Source organism: Lactuca sativa, chromosome 2, assembly GCF_002870075.4.
Source record: "Lactuca sativa cultivar Salinas chromosome 2, Lsat_Salinas_v11, whole genome shotgun sequence".
NCBI classification, from domain to species: Eukaryota; Viridiplantae; Streptophyta; class Magnoliopsida; order Asterales; family Asteraceae; genus Lactuca; species Lactuca sativa.
In genome coordinates this window covers 54,278,648-54,291,666 of record NC_056624.2, presented here as the reverse complement: position 1 = coordinate 54,291,666, position 13,019 = coordinate 54,278,648, and the positions used below count along the sequence as shown (strand labels likewise).

General features: G+C 34.6%; 3 protein-coding genes across 3 annotated transcripts; 1 reads left to right on the top strand and 2 right to left on the bottom strand.

Annotated features, from left to right (window-relative positions):
• Positions 1-4,109: 4,109 nt before the first annotated feature.
• Positions 4,110-5,535, top strand: LOC111907133 (putative homeobox-leucine zipper protein ATHB-51). Its single transcript, XM_023902924.3, has 3 exons — positions 4,110-4,298; positions 4,639-4,976; positions 5,100-5,535. The coding sequence occupies exons 1-3, from the start codon at positions 4,196-4,198 to the stop codon at positions 5,373-5,375; spliced, it is 717 nt and encodes a 238-aa protein (XP_023758692.1). The 5' UTR covers positions 4,110-4,195; the 3' UTR covers positions 5,376-5,535.
• A 3,807-nt stretch (positions 5,536-9,342) lies between these two features.
• On the bottom strand, positions 9,343-9,969 carry LOC111907175 (uncharacterized). The gene is made up of 2 exons (XM_023902975.1): positions 9,670-9,969; positions 9,343-9,591 (listed from the first exon to the last, which is right to left on the bottom strand). Exons 1-2 carry the CDS (start codon positions 9,967-9,969, stop codon positions 9,343-9,345), a joined length of 549 nt encoding a protein of 182 aa, XP_023758743.1.
• A 2,600-nt stretch (positions 9,970-12,569) lies between these two features.
• LOC111907174 (uncharacterized) lies at positions 12,570-13,019 on the bottom strand. Its single transcript, XM_023902974.1, has one exon. The coding sequence runs from the start codon at positions 13,017-13,019 to the stop codon at positions 12,570-12,572; it is 450 nt and encodes a 149-aa protein (XP_023758742.1).

Here is a 13,019-nt window from a genome sequence, read left to right as displayed (position 1 = left end):
TTTCAGATATGGTTTATTGTTGGTATTAAAGGTGAGGCCGCACCAAGAATCACTATCATTGGTGGTTTTGAGCGGCGACTATATGATGGTAAGTGAAGAGGTAGAGGAGGTGGTTTCTAAAGGACAGAGATGACAATAAGCAAAGCTGGAGATCGGGAAACCAAATAGATCCAGAGAGAGTGAAGAAGCAGCTCGATGATTCTAATGGAATTAAGATGACTCCGGCTATGTTATGGTGGTTCTGGTGGAAGTCCGTTGATGGTGACGGTGGTTCAGATTATCTTGAGAGATATGTAGAGAGAGAAAGATAAGAAATATATGTATCGAGAGAAAGTCTAAAAATTGTCTCAATATAAGAAATGTTCTCATTTTAACATATTTCTACATATATATATATATATATATATATATATATATATATATATATATATATATATATATATATATATATATATATATATATATTAATGAAATCTAATTTCCTTCCGTATTCGTAATATTTTGTATCATTGTATTCATTCCGTATTCGTATGTGGCTAGTCCACATTTACGGTGCCCTACTTAAAAACTAAAAAACACATGTCTTCGTATTTAGATACTCAAGAATCACGAACGAAAACACATCCACTTTGTATGAATGCTTTCATTTTTCAATTTACTTGGTTTTTAATGACTTTATGAATTTATTTTAAAAACCTCTTTCTTGATGTTAATTACTTTAATCATTTTATGACTTTATGTTGAAAAAATCTCATTTTTTTTAAAATGTGTTGCTTATTTATGAAACAGGTTATATGGGTTGGGTTCGACCAACTAACTTGTGAACCCGTAAACCCATATATTTAAAAGGGTTATATGGGTTGGGTTGGGTTGAAATTTCCAACCCACCAACCCGTGACCTGTCAACCCGCCAACCCATATATTGTATGGGTTGGGTTGAATTTATGTTTTCTGACCCGTTAATCCGTCAACTCGTGACCCGCCAACCCGAACTCAACCCGATTATATATATATATATATATATATATATATATATATATATATATATATATATATATATATATATATATATACCTTAAAAAGCATTACTAGATTTTGCTGAATTTTAAGAGGTACAAGCTTTTAAGCATCGTATACAATAATTTTATGCATCGGAGAATAATAGACCTTATCTGGTCAAAGACAGGTTTTGAATAGGTCTTCTAAGCTTATCTTCAAATTGAATGGGTTAAGTATGAAAAAGTCAAATAAGATGATGATGATAAGATTTTGAATGGGTCAAAGTTTGATCAAGTGTTCCTCATATCCAATTGAATCGGTAAATACTAAATCTTATCCGGTCAATATTTATGAAAAAGTCAAATAAGATGATGATGATAAGATTTTGAATGGATCAAAGTTTGACCAAGTGTTCCTCATATCCAATTGAATCGGTAAATATTAAATCTTATCCGGTCAACATTTATGAAAAAGTCAAATAAGATGATGATGATGATAAGATTTTGAATGGGTCAAACTTTGACCAAGTGTTCCTTATATCCAATCGAATCGCTAAATACTGAATCTGTCAATAATAATGAAAAAGTCAAATAAGATGATGATAAGATTTTGAATGGGTCAAAGTTTGACCAAGAGTTCTTCATATCCATTTGAATCGGTCTAATACGATGTACATGTTATAAAGCATTTCATATAAACTAGAAGAGGCGTATTGATCTAGCATTCGTCTATCATGAATGTCTTGCCATTGACCACAAAACTTTGGTTCTCTCTCATGCTCGCTACCTCCTCCTTTGTTTTTCTTTCTATTAAAATCGAATAAGCCCAAAAATGTCTTACGTTTAATCCTAACCCAGGTAGGGTTAGGATCAAATATGAACTATAAATATTGTATGAATGTATGACCAATTCTTGTCCATTGGATTAAACGAATGAAGGGTTAAGATATGAGGGTACATGTTATTAACATGTGATAGCATTTACTATATAATTACATCTAGTTAATTATAAGCACAAAATCATAACAACCGTTACAAAATATATATGGAATGTGAGATTGTCATGTGATATTAATTTCAATTTCAATTTCAATTTTAATTATGTGCTGATATATTTTTTTCTAGAGTATCTAACCAAAAAACAAGAAACATATTTCATTCTTAAAGAATTAGTTTTCTTTTTTTTTACAACCTATAAATTTGATTTTTTCGTGTTCATAGGAATAATGAAAAATTAACTGGATTGACTTATTTTATATTATTCTTATGCTTAAGAATATTATCTATTAAAAATTCTTAGGTTGGTGATAAGAATGACTAAGAATGGAATTATGGTAAGACATTCTTGTAGAATAGGAAATTAATTAGATGATTATAATTGCATTATGTATTGAAATTCTTGAAGAAGAGTTTTAAATTATTAAAGAATAAAGCATTAATTCCAGGTATATAACAAACATTCTTGAAGAGTAATTCAACTTTATTGAAATAATAAAAAAAAACATTTTTGAAGAATAAGACAATAATAAACAAATATTCTTGAAGAATAAAATTAAAAAAAACTAATATGATTCCGTAAATGAATTCAAATATATAAATTAATGACAAAAAATTACACTACTAATTTATATTGGGTGATAAAGAAGAATAAAAACAATTAACAAAAAGTTATATGATTATTATTAAAAGAATAAATAATTCATATAAACTTCTTGTATGAATTAAGATTATTAAAGCAAAAATTAAATTGATGGAGATCATCAGTTATGTCAATCAAAACGGAATATGGCATACATAAAAGAAATTGACTATATGTTATTTATATTTAGTTTTTTTTCTTAATTATAAGTTATTAAATATCATTAATTGATACAAAAAGTCAAATTACCATCTTTCCTTATCTAGATATCTAAAATCAATGGACGAGATTTTGTTATACGCTCACACAATAGATAGAGTCTATACATGAACTAAATATATATATATATATATATATATATATATATATATATATATATATATATATATATATATATATATATATATATATATATATATATATATATATATATAGTACTCCTTAAATACTGTTCCCTGACGTGTGCATGGAATAATAAATTTTCAAAAGACTAATATTGTGTCTTTGTATGCTCCATCTGCTACACAAACATGTTGTCTATATTTTATTCCATGCAAGGTACTCACCTTTTAATGATGGAGACTGACACACTACTGCCTTCCTTTTTAATGGCATCTGTTTTGTGGGGTATTTTATTAATCCATCTGCTGCCCAATGCATTCATTGACACAGACACCTCTCCTCTACGAAGATTTCTTCTTCTCATTCTCTTAATCTCTTCTTAAAATGATTTTAGTAAGATGATCAATATGATAATGGCAAATTCATATGTCGCGATTCATGAAACTTACATTTTAAAAAATGAATAAAATTCAAACTGAATCGGGAAAAACTAGTAACAAAATCCCTAACAACAATTGCCATTGAAATTTGCTAAGTTGATACTTGTAGTGGTAGTGAGGTATGTAACTTTTGTTACATCGATCCAAAATTATTTGTATCTGTTGTTGGCACGTTTTCCATTGTTTTGTGTCATGCTTTCCATAAATGAATTGAGTATTGACTGGTTGTTTTTACAGTTACACATCCTCCTCTAAACATAAACGTTAGAGTACGTACTCATTACGTATTAGCATCTTCATTAATATCCATCTCTACCATGCTCGTCGCTTCCTACGTTTGTATCCCACTGATCTTCTCCAGCTTTGTTCTCTCTCTTGCGAGACAGAGATTCAAAAGGTGCAGGGCTGTAGTATATGTGTCAGAGCAGGCATGGAAAAAAAAGCATATTGGCAGCGTAAAGTGCATGCAGGCTCAATAAACTTAGGTGCTTAACTCCCATTGGGGACCAGATTGTGACCCCCCAAATCCCATATTTTACTACCCTATTACCTTTTTAACCTATTCTCACCAGTCATCACACAGCCAGTACCTGTGTCTATTTGTCTCACCCTTTGGATTGTATGTCCCATTAGTTGTCGTATAAATACACAGCTTTCTTGCATGGAAATGATTCACAAATCACAGCATCACCTTAATTATATCCAAGCTACAAATAGGTTAAACATAGCTAGCTTGTGAAAGGTAGATATTGTTAACCAAGAAGAGGGTCGATCAAATGGAGTGGAGTAGCAGCAACCCCGTTCCCTTTATTCCTCGGAATGCACAAAGTCCGTTTTCCTTTCTGTATAACACTGTCGACCCCTATCTATACCCACCTGGTAATACCTTCTTTTTTTTGCTTCATTTTGTGCCTTTCCTTTCAAGTTATAATTTGCACGTTATCAGCTTAAGTAACTTTGTTATAATCTATTCGACAATTAGAGCAGGCTCAAGGCACTATGGTCTAGTGGTCGATGTGTAAAGCTTCCTTGATTTAAATTTAGTCATATAATGTAGTTTTGTGTGTATTTTTAGCTTATGTCAACCAGTTTTGAATAAAAAAAACCTCTCATTGCGATTGTATTTGCGTTGATCTTGGCACCATTGACACAAATCTTTCATTGGCACCATTGGCACCATTGTGATTCCACTTATTAACTTTTGAAACAATGACAACAGGGGGGTCAGATATGAAGTATCAGATGTTGCAGCAGGCATCTTTACCAATGATGGATCTAAGCCAAATTGATTACGATAGCAACAATCAGGACAAGAAGAAAAGATTGACAAGTGAACAGCTAGAGGCATTGGAAAACAGCTTTCAGGAGGAGATTAAACTGGACCCTGAAAGAAAGATGAAGCTGGCACAAGAACTTGGACTACAGCCCAGACAAATTGCAGTTTGGTTTCAAAATAGACGTGCTCGTTGGAAGGCTAAGCAGCTCGAACGTTTGTACGATGCTCTTAAACAAGAGTTCGATGCTGTCTTCCGAGAGAAGCAACAGCTTCAAGAGGAGGTACGTATATATGTGCATGCCATGGTCTATCGATCTCTGATTCAAATTCTTTTGGTTTTATTAGATGATATCGATGGGCGAATAACTATACTAGCTAAAATATGTAATTTCTCCTTGATTAAGGTATTAGCATTGAGAGCTATACTCAAAGAACATGGCAATAAGAGACAAGCACAAGTTTCCGCAACAGGGTACTCAGACATGACCGGAGAAGATACTACTGTTGAGAGTACTTCGGTGAACGCCATTCGCAGCTCCAACAATGTTTCATATCAAGCTGTTGCTACCCCATCGTCTGCGGTGGCTGCTGGTGAATGCAACTATATGATTAACTATGATGGAGCTTCGGTTCCCACTCAATCGTACTACAACTGGGCTGGTCTCCCTTCATATCCATGAAATATATAGTCTATATGTTACTTATATATCTAGTTTTAGATGTTCTAAGTAGATTAGCTTAAAGAATGTTGCGGTAGCTTTTCAATATACATTGATTAGCTCTTTAAAAGGTGTCATACTAGCTTTAACATAACGTTTTCTTAAAATCGAATGCAATATATTGAAGATATATGCATCGTTTATTGTTGAAAATTGGATGAAATTTTATTCAACAAAAAGGATGCAATAGAATACTTACAGTTGTATGAATTACTAGTGTTCGGTCAGAAACAATTATGATTTCTCTACTTCTTATCCCTTTCTGATCATAAATATAAGTAATGGTCCGAACTACCATTGCCATTTATTCTGGTATCTAAATCACCTTCAGCAGTTTAAGTAGCTAGGCTAAGAGCATTACCCAAGCATGTTATGGAATTATGGACCCCGGCAAAAACAAGAAAAAGGTATATATTCCGACAAAATTTCACAAATGATCTTTATGGTTTAAATTTTTTCCTCAAAACATCTTTATATGCAACATTTTTCTCACAAATGGTATTTTGGAAAAAACTTAGCACGCAAATGATCTTTATGAGTAACTCTATTAAACTTTTTTTGTTAAGTCGAGTGAAAATACATTTTTACTCTTCATTTATCTTACCATTAAAAAAATCTCTCTTTTTCTCTTCCATCGTTTCTTCACCTTGAGCAAATTCTACACACACATATAAATCGTGCCATCATTTTTTAACCTGTACTATCTTACATCCTCCCCCATTTCCATCACTTTCTTCCTTTCGGTGCCTATTCTACTTGAAGATAATAAAAACAAATAACTAAATCTTGTAAACCCATCTTCCCCATAACCACCACAACCAAAAATCAACTTCATGATCATGTGTTTCTCATATCTCCTATTTTTCAGTTCCTTTCCATGCAAAAAAACTCATTTGTGCAGCGATATTAAACCTTAAGAAACCCCTAAACTTAAAATCCACCACAAAAAGGATTTGTACATCAATCGAGTTTGGGTTACAAACAGGTGGTAGTGGCAGATGATTTGAAATGATTTTTTAGTTATGGGTTTTGAGTTTGCATGTGTATTTATTTGGGTATTCTTGATGCATAAGGAATGCTCAATAAATTAATGAACAAATGGGGGTTTTATTTCTTTTACTGTGTATGTGTGTATGTTTCTCTACCTCCCCATCCCCCTTCAAAATGGAAACCATAATCGAACTAGACATCCAAATCAAAGATGACACACCCTTCCTTCCTCACCTCCCTATTGACGCCTTACTTTGTCTTATTCGGTGATAGTATCATCCCTTGTTGGAATATTGTATATTGTAGATCACCATGGGTTTCATCGTGGGGAGTTGTGTGACATCCTCCATCTTTTCAGAACCAATTAAATCATTTTTCTTTACACTTTACAGATTGAGATGTGGAATTTCCCAGCTAAGTAATACACTTTTAAGATAATAAAAGTTAGTTTATTAAAACCCTAAAGATGTCATTTGTTTATATCCAAACATACATTACAGCGTAAATTATAAAAGGTTTTGAAACTACATATTACAGGAACAACTCTTTTATTTCACCCAGCATCCTAACTAGACTACAACAACCTTGGTTCCACTATCTGTGATTCATGAAAATGAGTGGGTCAGGTTTGGGAAAACTTGGCAAGATACGTAGGGTTTTCAATCCTATAGTAATTTAATGATAATAAATAATATCATTCCTGCAACAAGTGATGTCAAAATTATGTATATGAAATCTTGACCTAAGACCAACTACCCAACCCAACTGATCCTCATAGATCCTAGTTCAACAATCATCTAGAAGAACTACCTTACCTGATGAATTGTCTGAGTATCTGATTAACTACACAGCTAGAGGTGTCCTTGGTCAGTGTAAGTCATATAAGGCAACCAATGTTAGAGATTTGATAAATATGGTATCCTATTTTATTTGCGTCCATGGATTATAAATCCATGCTAGCAACGTAATTCGCTAGACTACATAGAATAATCAAGAGTTTTCATCTACTCTAGTCGATGACCCATACATATTTGTTATTTGTCTGATTTAGGCCCACCATTTCTTGTCATCCAATAAAAAGGATGACTTCACTCCGTTCTGATCTCACATTCTATCCCAACTATGAGACCTGAGCAACCTTCACAAATCTTATTCTTAAACCTAAGGAAAGACTTATAACTAAAGATAATCAATTCCCAATACAATTTCTAATCCAATTATAATATTTATACAAATAGCACATAGCACAGATAATACAGGTAAACATTTAATGTCACTTAATAATAATACTTCTTAAATTAAGATTATGTTCTTGATAATAGCTATACATTCACCTGACAAGGTGTCTGGTGATTGGTGAATCAGGCAGAGCTTTGCCTTACACCTTTTCCAAAAGACCTAGATGTATACAATGCTAAGTCTTAGTCTAATTTCATACTTCATGGAAATATTATCCTAAGGGTTTAGATTCCTCAAAAATCTCAAGGTCTACTTCAAAATTTATCAAGTAAGGATCAATTAGGCAGGAAAGTCGGGAGGCAGGACCATTTCAACATATAGTCTTTTTGAAATCCAACAACCAAGCCAACATGACCATTCAAGGCACCTCTCCCATAAGTAGATCAATCAGTATAGCGACTTGGGATCATTGCTAAACCTTAATTATAAGTTCTTAGTAATGAATTATAATTATAATCGTAATTTACAAAAGGCAGAGTAAGTGTAGCTCACTAACAGAGTACTATAGATGACAACCGGGATCTAATCGGGCAAAACACTGACTCGGGATCTCCTACTCGAAGTCTATTACTCAGATGAGTACTCAAGAGTGTCTTAGGGTTTCTCTGTAGGCTAAAAACGAAGGAAAAGGGCTAAAACCGAAAAATTATCGAGAGAGAAGGGTTGTATGGAGTGGAAATAAAATGCTATATGAAGCTGATTATTTGTAGACCAGAAAACAAATATACGCCGCCATGCCATAGCGCACACTGTGCTCTCGGTCTGAACATCATGAAGTGGCTAAATGTTGGCCTAACATGTGGCGAAAATGGGTGGCGAAAAGTGGCATTGTCAGACGCGCCACGCTCCTATTGTGCGCGTATTATTTTTCAGATTTTTAAAATTACGTATTTTCTTCATACGAGCTCTGTTTTTGACATTTTTTATATCCCCAAAAAGCTTTTAACGAAGTCTACAACTTTCATTTAGACTCTATTAGCTAATTTTGATTTATTTTTTTCACACAGGCTTAGACTGTTAAAGCCCGTATAAAATTCATAATTCTCTCATCTGAGGTCCATTTTCGACAGAATTTATATTGTTGGATTCCTATTAACGATATCTTCAACTCTTGTTTAGATTGTTTTGGCTAAAATTGACCAATCTAAATTCGATTTCTCAGTTGAATACTATTATGCTGAATCTTAGAAAAATCATAACTTCCACTTACGAAGTCGGATTTTGATGTTCTGTATATGCACGCTCTCGGTTTAATGACTACTATGATTATGGTTTAGATCACTTAGGCTAAAAAGTACTTTATCAAAATTTTACTTTTTACGATACGTAGAGTCGTACCGATTTAATCGCGAGACTTCGAAGAAGCATAACTTCTTCATATAAAGTCGGATTTGAACGATTCTTATATCTTCAGAATCCTTATTATGTATACTAAAACTAGGTTAAGATTATTTATCCTAAGTAATGTTTTATCTTCGACTCGTATTTTAATTTTATTCATTTTATTATTAAATACTTATATAATTGATACATAATATCCTATAAAACATGTAAGCATATAAATATATGAATAATCATTTCTTATTCATTCGTATGAAGATCACAAGAGTTGACCAAAGTGATTATAGATTAGGACTCATCCAGTAGGAAACACAGGCGTTACAATTATCTCCCCCTTATGATGATTTCATCCCCAGAATCATGTAGCAGCAAACAGATGAGGATAGTGAATTTTCATTTCGCTTTTTGCTTCCCAGGTGAGGTTTGGGCCTATCATAGGTTTCCTTTGCACTAGCACCAATTCAACCATCTTATGTCTTAGTTTATTCTTCTTACAGTTAATGATTGCTTCAGGCTCTTCAACCAGCCTTCTATCTTCATCAATCCTTAACTCTGAAAGTGGGAGCATATCAACTTCTTCTCCCAAATACTTCCTCATATAGAAAACCTGAAAGGTATTATGGATACCTTACAGTTCGTTGGACAATTCAAGCTTATATGCTTGATTCCCTATCCTTTGAAGTACTTTAAATGGTCCTATAACATGAGGACTCAACTTCCCATGCTTTCTGAATCTAACAAGTCCCTTCCATGGTGAGACTTCAAGTAACACTTGACCACCCACAACAAATGTTATCGGTCGTGGCTTTTTGTCTGCATAGCTCTTCTGACGACTTTGAGAAGCTAGCATCCTTTCCCTAATGACTTTTAGCTTCTCAACGGTCTGATGTATTAACTCAAGACCTGCAAAGTGTTTCTTTCTTGCTTCCAACCAACATGATTCTGTACGGCACTTCCTTCCATACAGTGTTTCATAAGGAGGCATCTTGATGCTGGAGTGATAACTATTGTTGTAGGCAAATTTAGTCAGTGATAGGTGGTCATCCTAACTACCAGGAAACTCTAAGGCACACGCCCACAACATATCTTCCAAGGTTTGGATAGTTATCTCACTTTTTCCATTCGTTTAAGGATGATAGGCAGTACTTAAGCACAACTTTGTGCCCATTTCTTCCTACAAACTTTACTAGAAACTGGAAGTGAATCAACTGTCCCTATCTAACATGATAGATAAGGGTACCCCATGTATCCTAACAATTTCCTCTACATAGGTCTCAGTCAACTTTTCCATAGACAAATTCTCTCGTGCGGCTATGAAATATGCACTCTTCGTAAGTCGGTTTACTACAACCCATATCATGTCGTGACCTCTCTTTTTCTTTGGCAACTTTGTTATAAATTACATGGTAACATCATCCCACTTCCCTACGGGTGCTAGTAAGGGTTCCAAATGCATGTATGGCTTCTAATGTTGTGCCTTTACTCTTTCACAAGTTATGCATTTTGCTACGTAAGTTGCGACATCGACCTTCATTATTGGCCACCAGTAATACGTTTTTAAGTCCATGTACATTTTGGTGCTGCATGGGTGCATAGAATACATGGTCTTAAGAGATTTTTCCATGAGAAGATCTCGTATACCACCCAACTTAGGCACCCAAATGTGATTCTTAAACATCTTCAACCCTTGCTTATCCTCTTCAAACACAAATGTCTTGCCTAGACGTTCTTCCTTCATATCACCTTCTGCCAGAGCCTTTGTCTGAGCTTCCTTCATCTTTCTACAATCATTGAGATCACTTCAATATTCAATGATCTAGCTCTTTTCCTTTCTAGAATCACATTTCTACTTAAGGCATCGGCTACGATATTTACTTTACCTAGGTAGTAAAGTATCTTGCAATCGTAGTCCTTGAGTAGCTCCATCCATTGCCTTTGTCTCATGTTCAATTCTTTCTGAGCAAAGAGATATTGAAGGGTTTTATGATTCATATATAGTTTGCATTTGGTTCCGTAAACATAGTGTCTCCAAATTTTTAGTAAAAAAAACACTATTGCAAGCTCTAGATCATGAGTTGGATAATTCTGCTCGTGGGGATTCAATTGTCTCAAGACGTAAGCTACTACTTTGTCACTTTAGGTAAGGACACATACCAATCTAATCTTAGAAGCATCACTGAAGACTACAAATTCATCAGTTCCTTCTAGTAGGACGAGAATTGGTGCTTCACACAACCTCTTCTTCAGTTCACCTAAAGCTCTTCCTTGTTTCTCGCTCTAAGTATAGGCAACTCCCTTTTTTGTCAGGGCTATCAATGGAGCCACGATAGAAGAGAAATTATGGGTGAATCTTTGATAGTAACCTTCCAATCCCTGAAAACTATGAATTTTAGTGGGATTCTTTGGCGTCTCCCATTTCATCACAATTTTTATCTTTGTTAGTTCATCCATAATGTCTTACTGGTTGACTATATGACCCAATAATTGAATCTACCATATCCAAAAGTCACACTTGGTGACCTTTTCATAAAGTTTATCCCTCTGAAGGACTTCCAGTACTTCTTGGAGATGTTTACCATGATCTTGATTTTTTTGGATTAAATCGAGATATCATCCGTGAACATTATTATTAATTTATCAAGAAAGGGATTACAAATATAGGTATATCAGTCATTTCCTTCTTCTCCTTCTTCGCATCTATCACGTATGCCAAGAATGTTGAATATATCCCTTGGATAGACATCTTCTGGCTTTCATCATTGTTATGATTCCAAATGTCACTCTACTCTTATCAGGTTAAACCACAAGTGACTCTCTCACAGGGGGATTAATACGCACCATCTTCCTTCCACATAGGATGTATGTGAGGTTTTCTCCCAACCAATCCATGTCGAGAATTACGTCGAACTTACTCAACTCAAAAGTTAAAAGCTCTTGATAAAATTTGTTTCCATTCAAGTTGATAGCTACGGCCTCTAACCTATTGCTAACAGATATATTCCTACCACCAGATACTTCTACTAAGATAGGGGCACTTATCCTAAGTGGTGATAACTTAAGTTTCCTACCAAATTCATGTGATATAAATAAATGATCTACTCCAGAATCAAATAATATCTTTGTAGGAATCTGATTAACTAAGAATGTACCTCAAGGAACATCAGTTTTTCCTTTGTTTCACTGAGTTCTATCTAATAGCTTCGACCCCTGTGCTTTGGTGGCATGATCCTTAGTGTGGGTTTCTCAACCTTTAGGCACTCTGCCTTCATCTTCCCCTCCTCCCCATAATTAAACCAAACTTTTCCTTTGACTAGGCAATTCGTAGAAATATGTATGGGCTTCTTGCACTTGAAGCAGATGACACAGTCACCGAAATGCTTCTTCTTGTACTAATCACACCACTTCCCTTCCTGGTTGCTTCCATTTTTGTTTCTTGACTTTGAGAACTTTTTCTTTTTCTTGTTGTTATTGTTGTTGCTCTTAGCTTTTCTCTTTTCACTTACCTCGTTCATGTCGGTAGCTCTTTTCTTCATCATACCTTCCATAGATTTTTGCAGCATAGAAGGCCACCTCAAAATTAGGTGCCTACTTCACCGGCACAGTGTACTCCCATTGCAATCCCTTTGCATACCGATCAATCTTGGTCAGTTCATCTGGAGTAAGTCGCAGTGCGAAATCCTTTGTAACAGTGAAAGCATTGTTGTACTCGTCCACTAACATGTTTCCCTTTGTCAAAGCCAAGAATTGATTCTCCAAATCCAACATTTTCTCAGTCAAATAGAACTTCCTCATGAAATGGATCAAGAATTTGTCCCATGTCAACTGCAATGGCTTGTTGGGACTCACAGTCTTCCGTAACGTGTTCCACCAACAAAGCATTATGCCCTTGAACTGCCTCATAGCATAGGTGGTTTGTAGCTTCCCTGTGCAACCACATGTTATGAAAGCTGACTCCATCTCCGATATCCAATCCATGACTCCAACTGGATCCTCTTTTCCACGGAAGGATGATGGATTGAAAGTCGTAAAATCCAT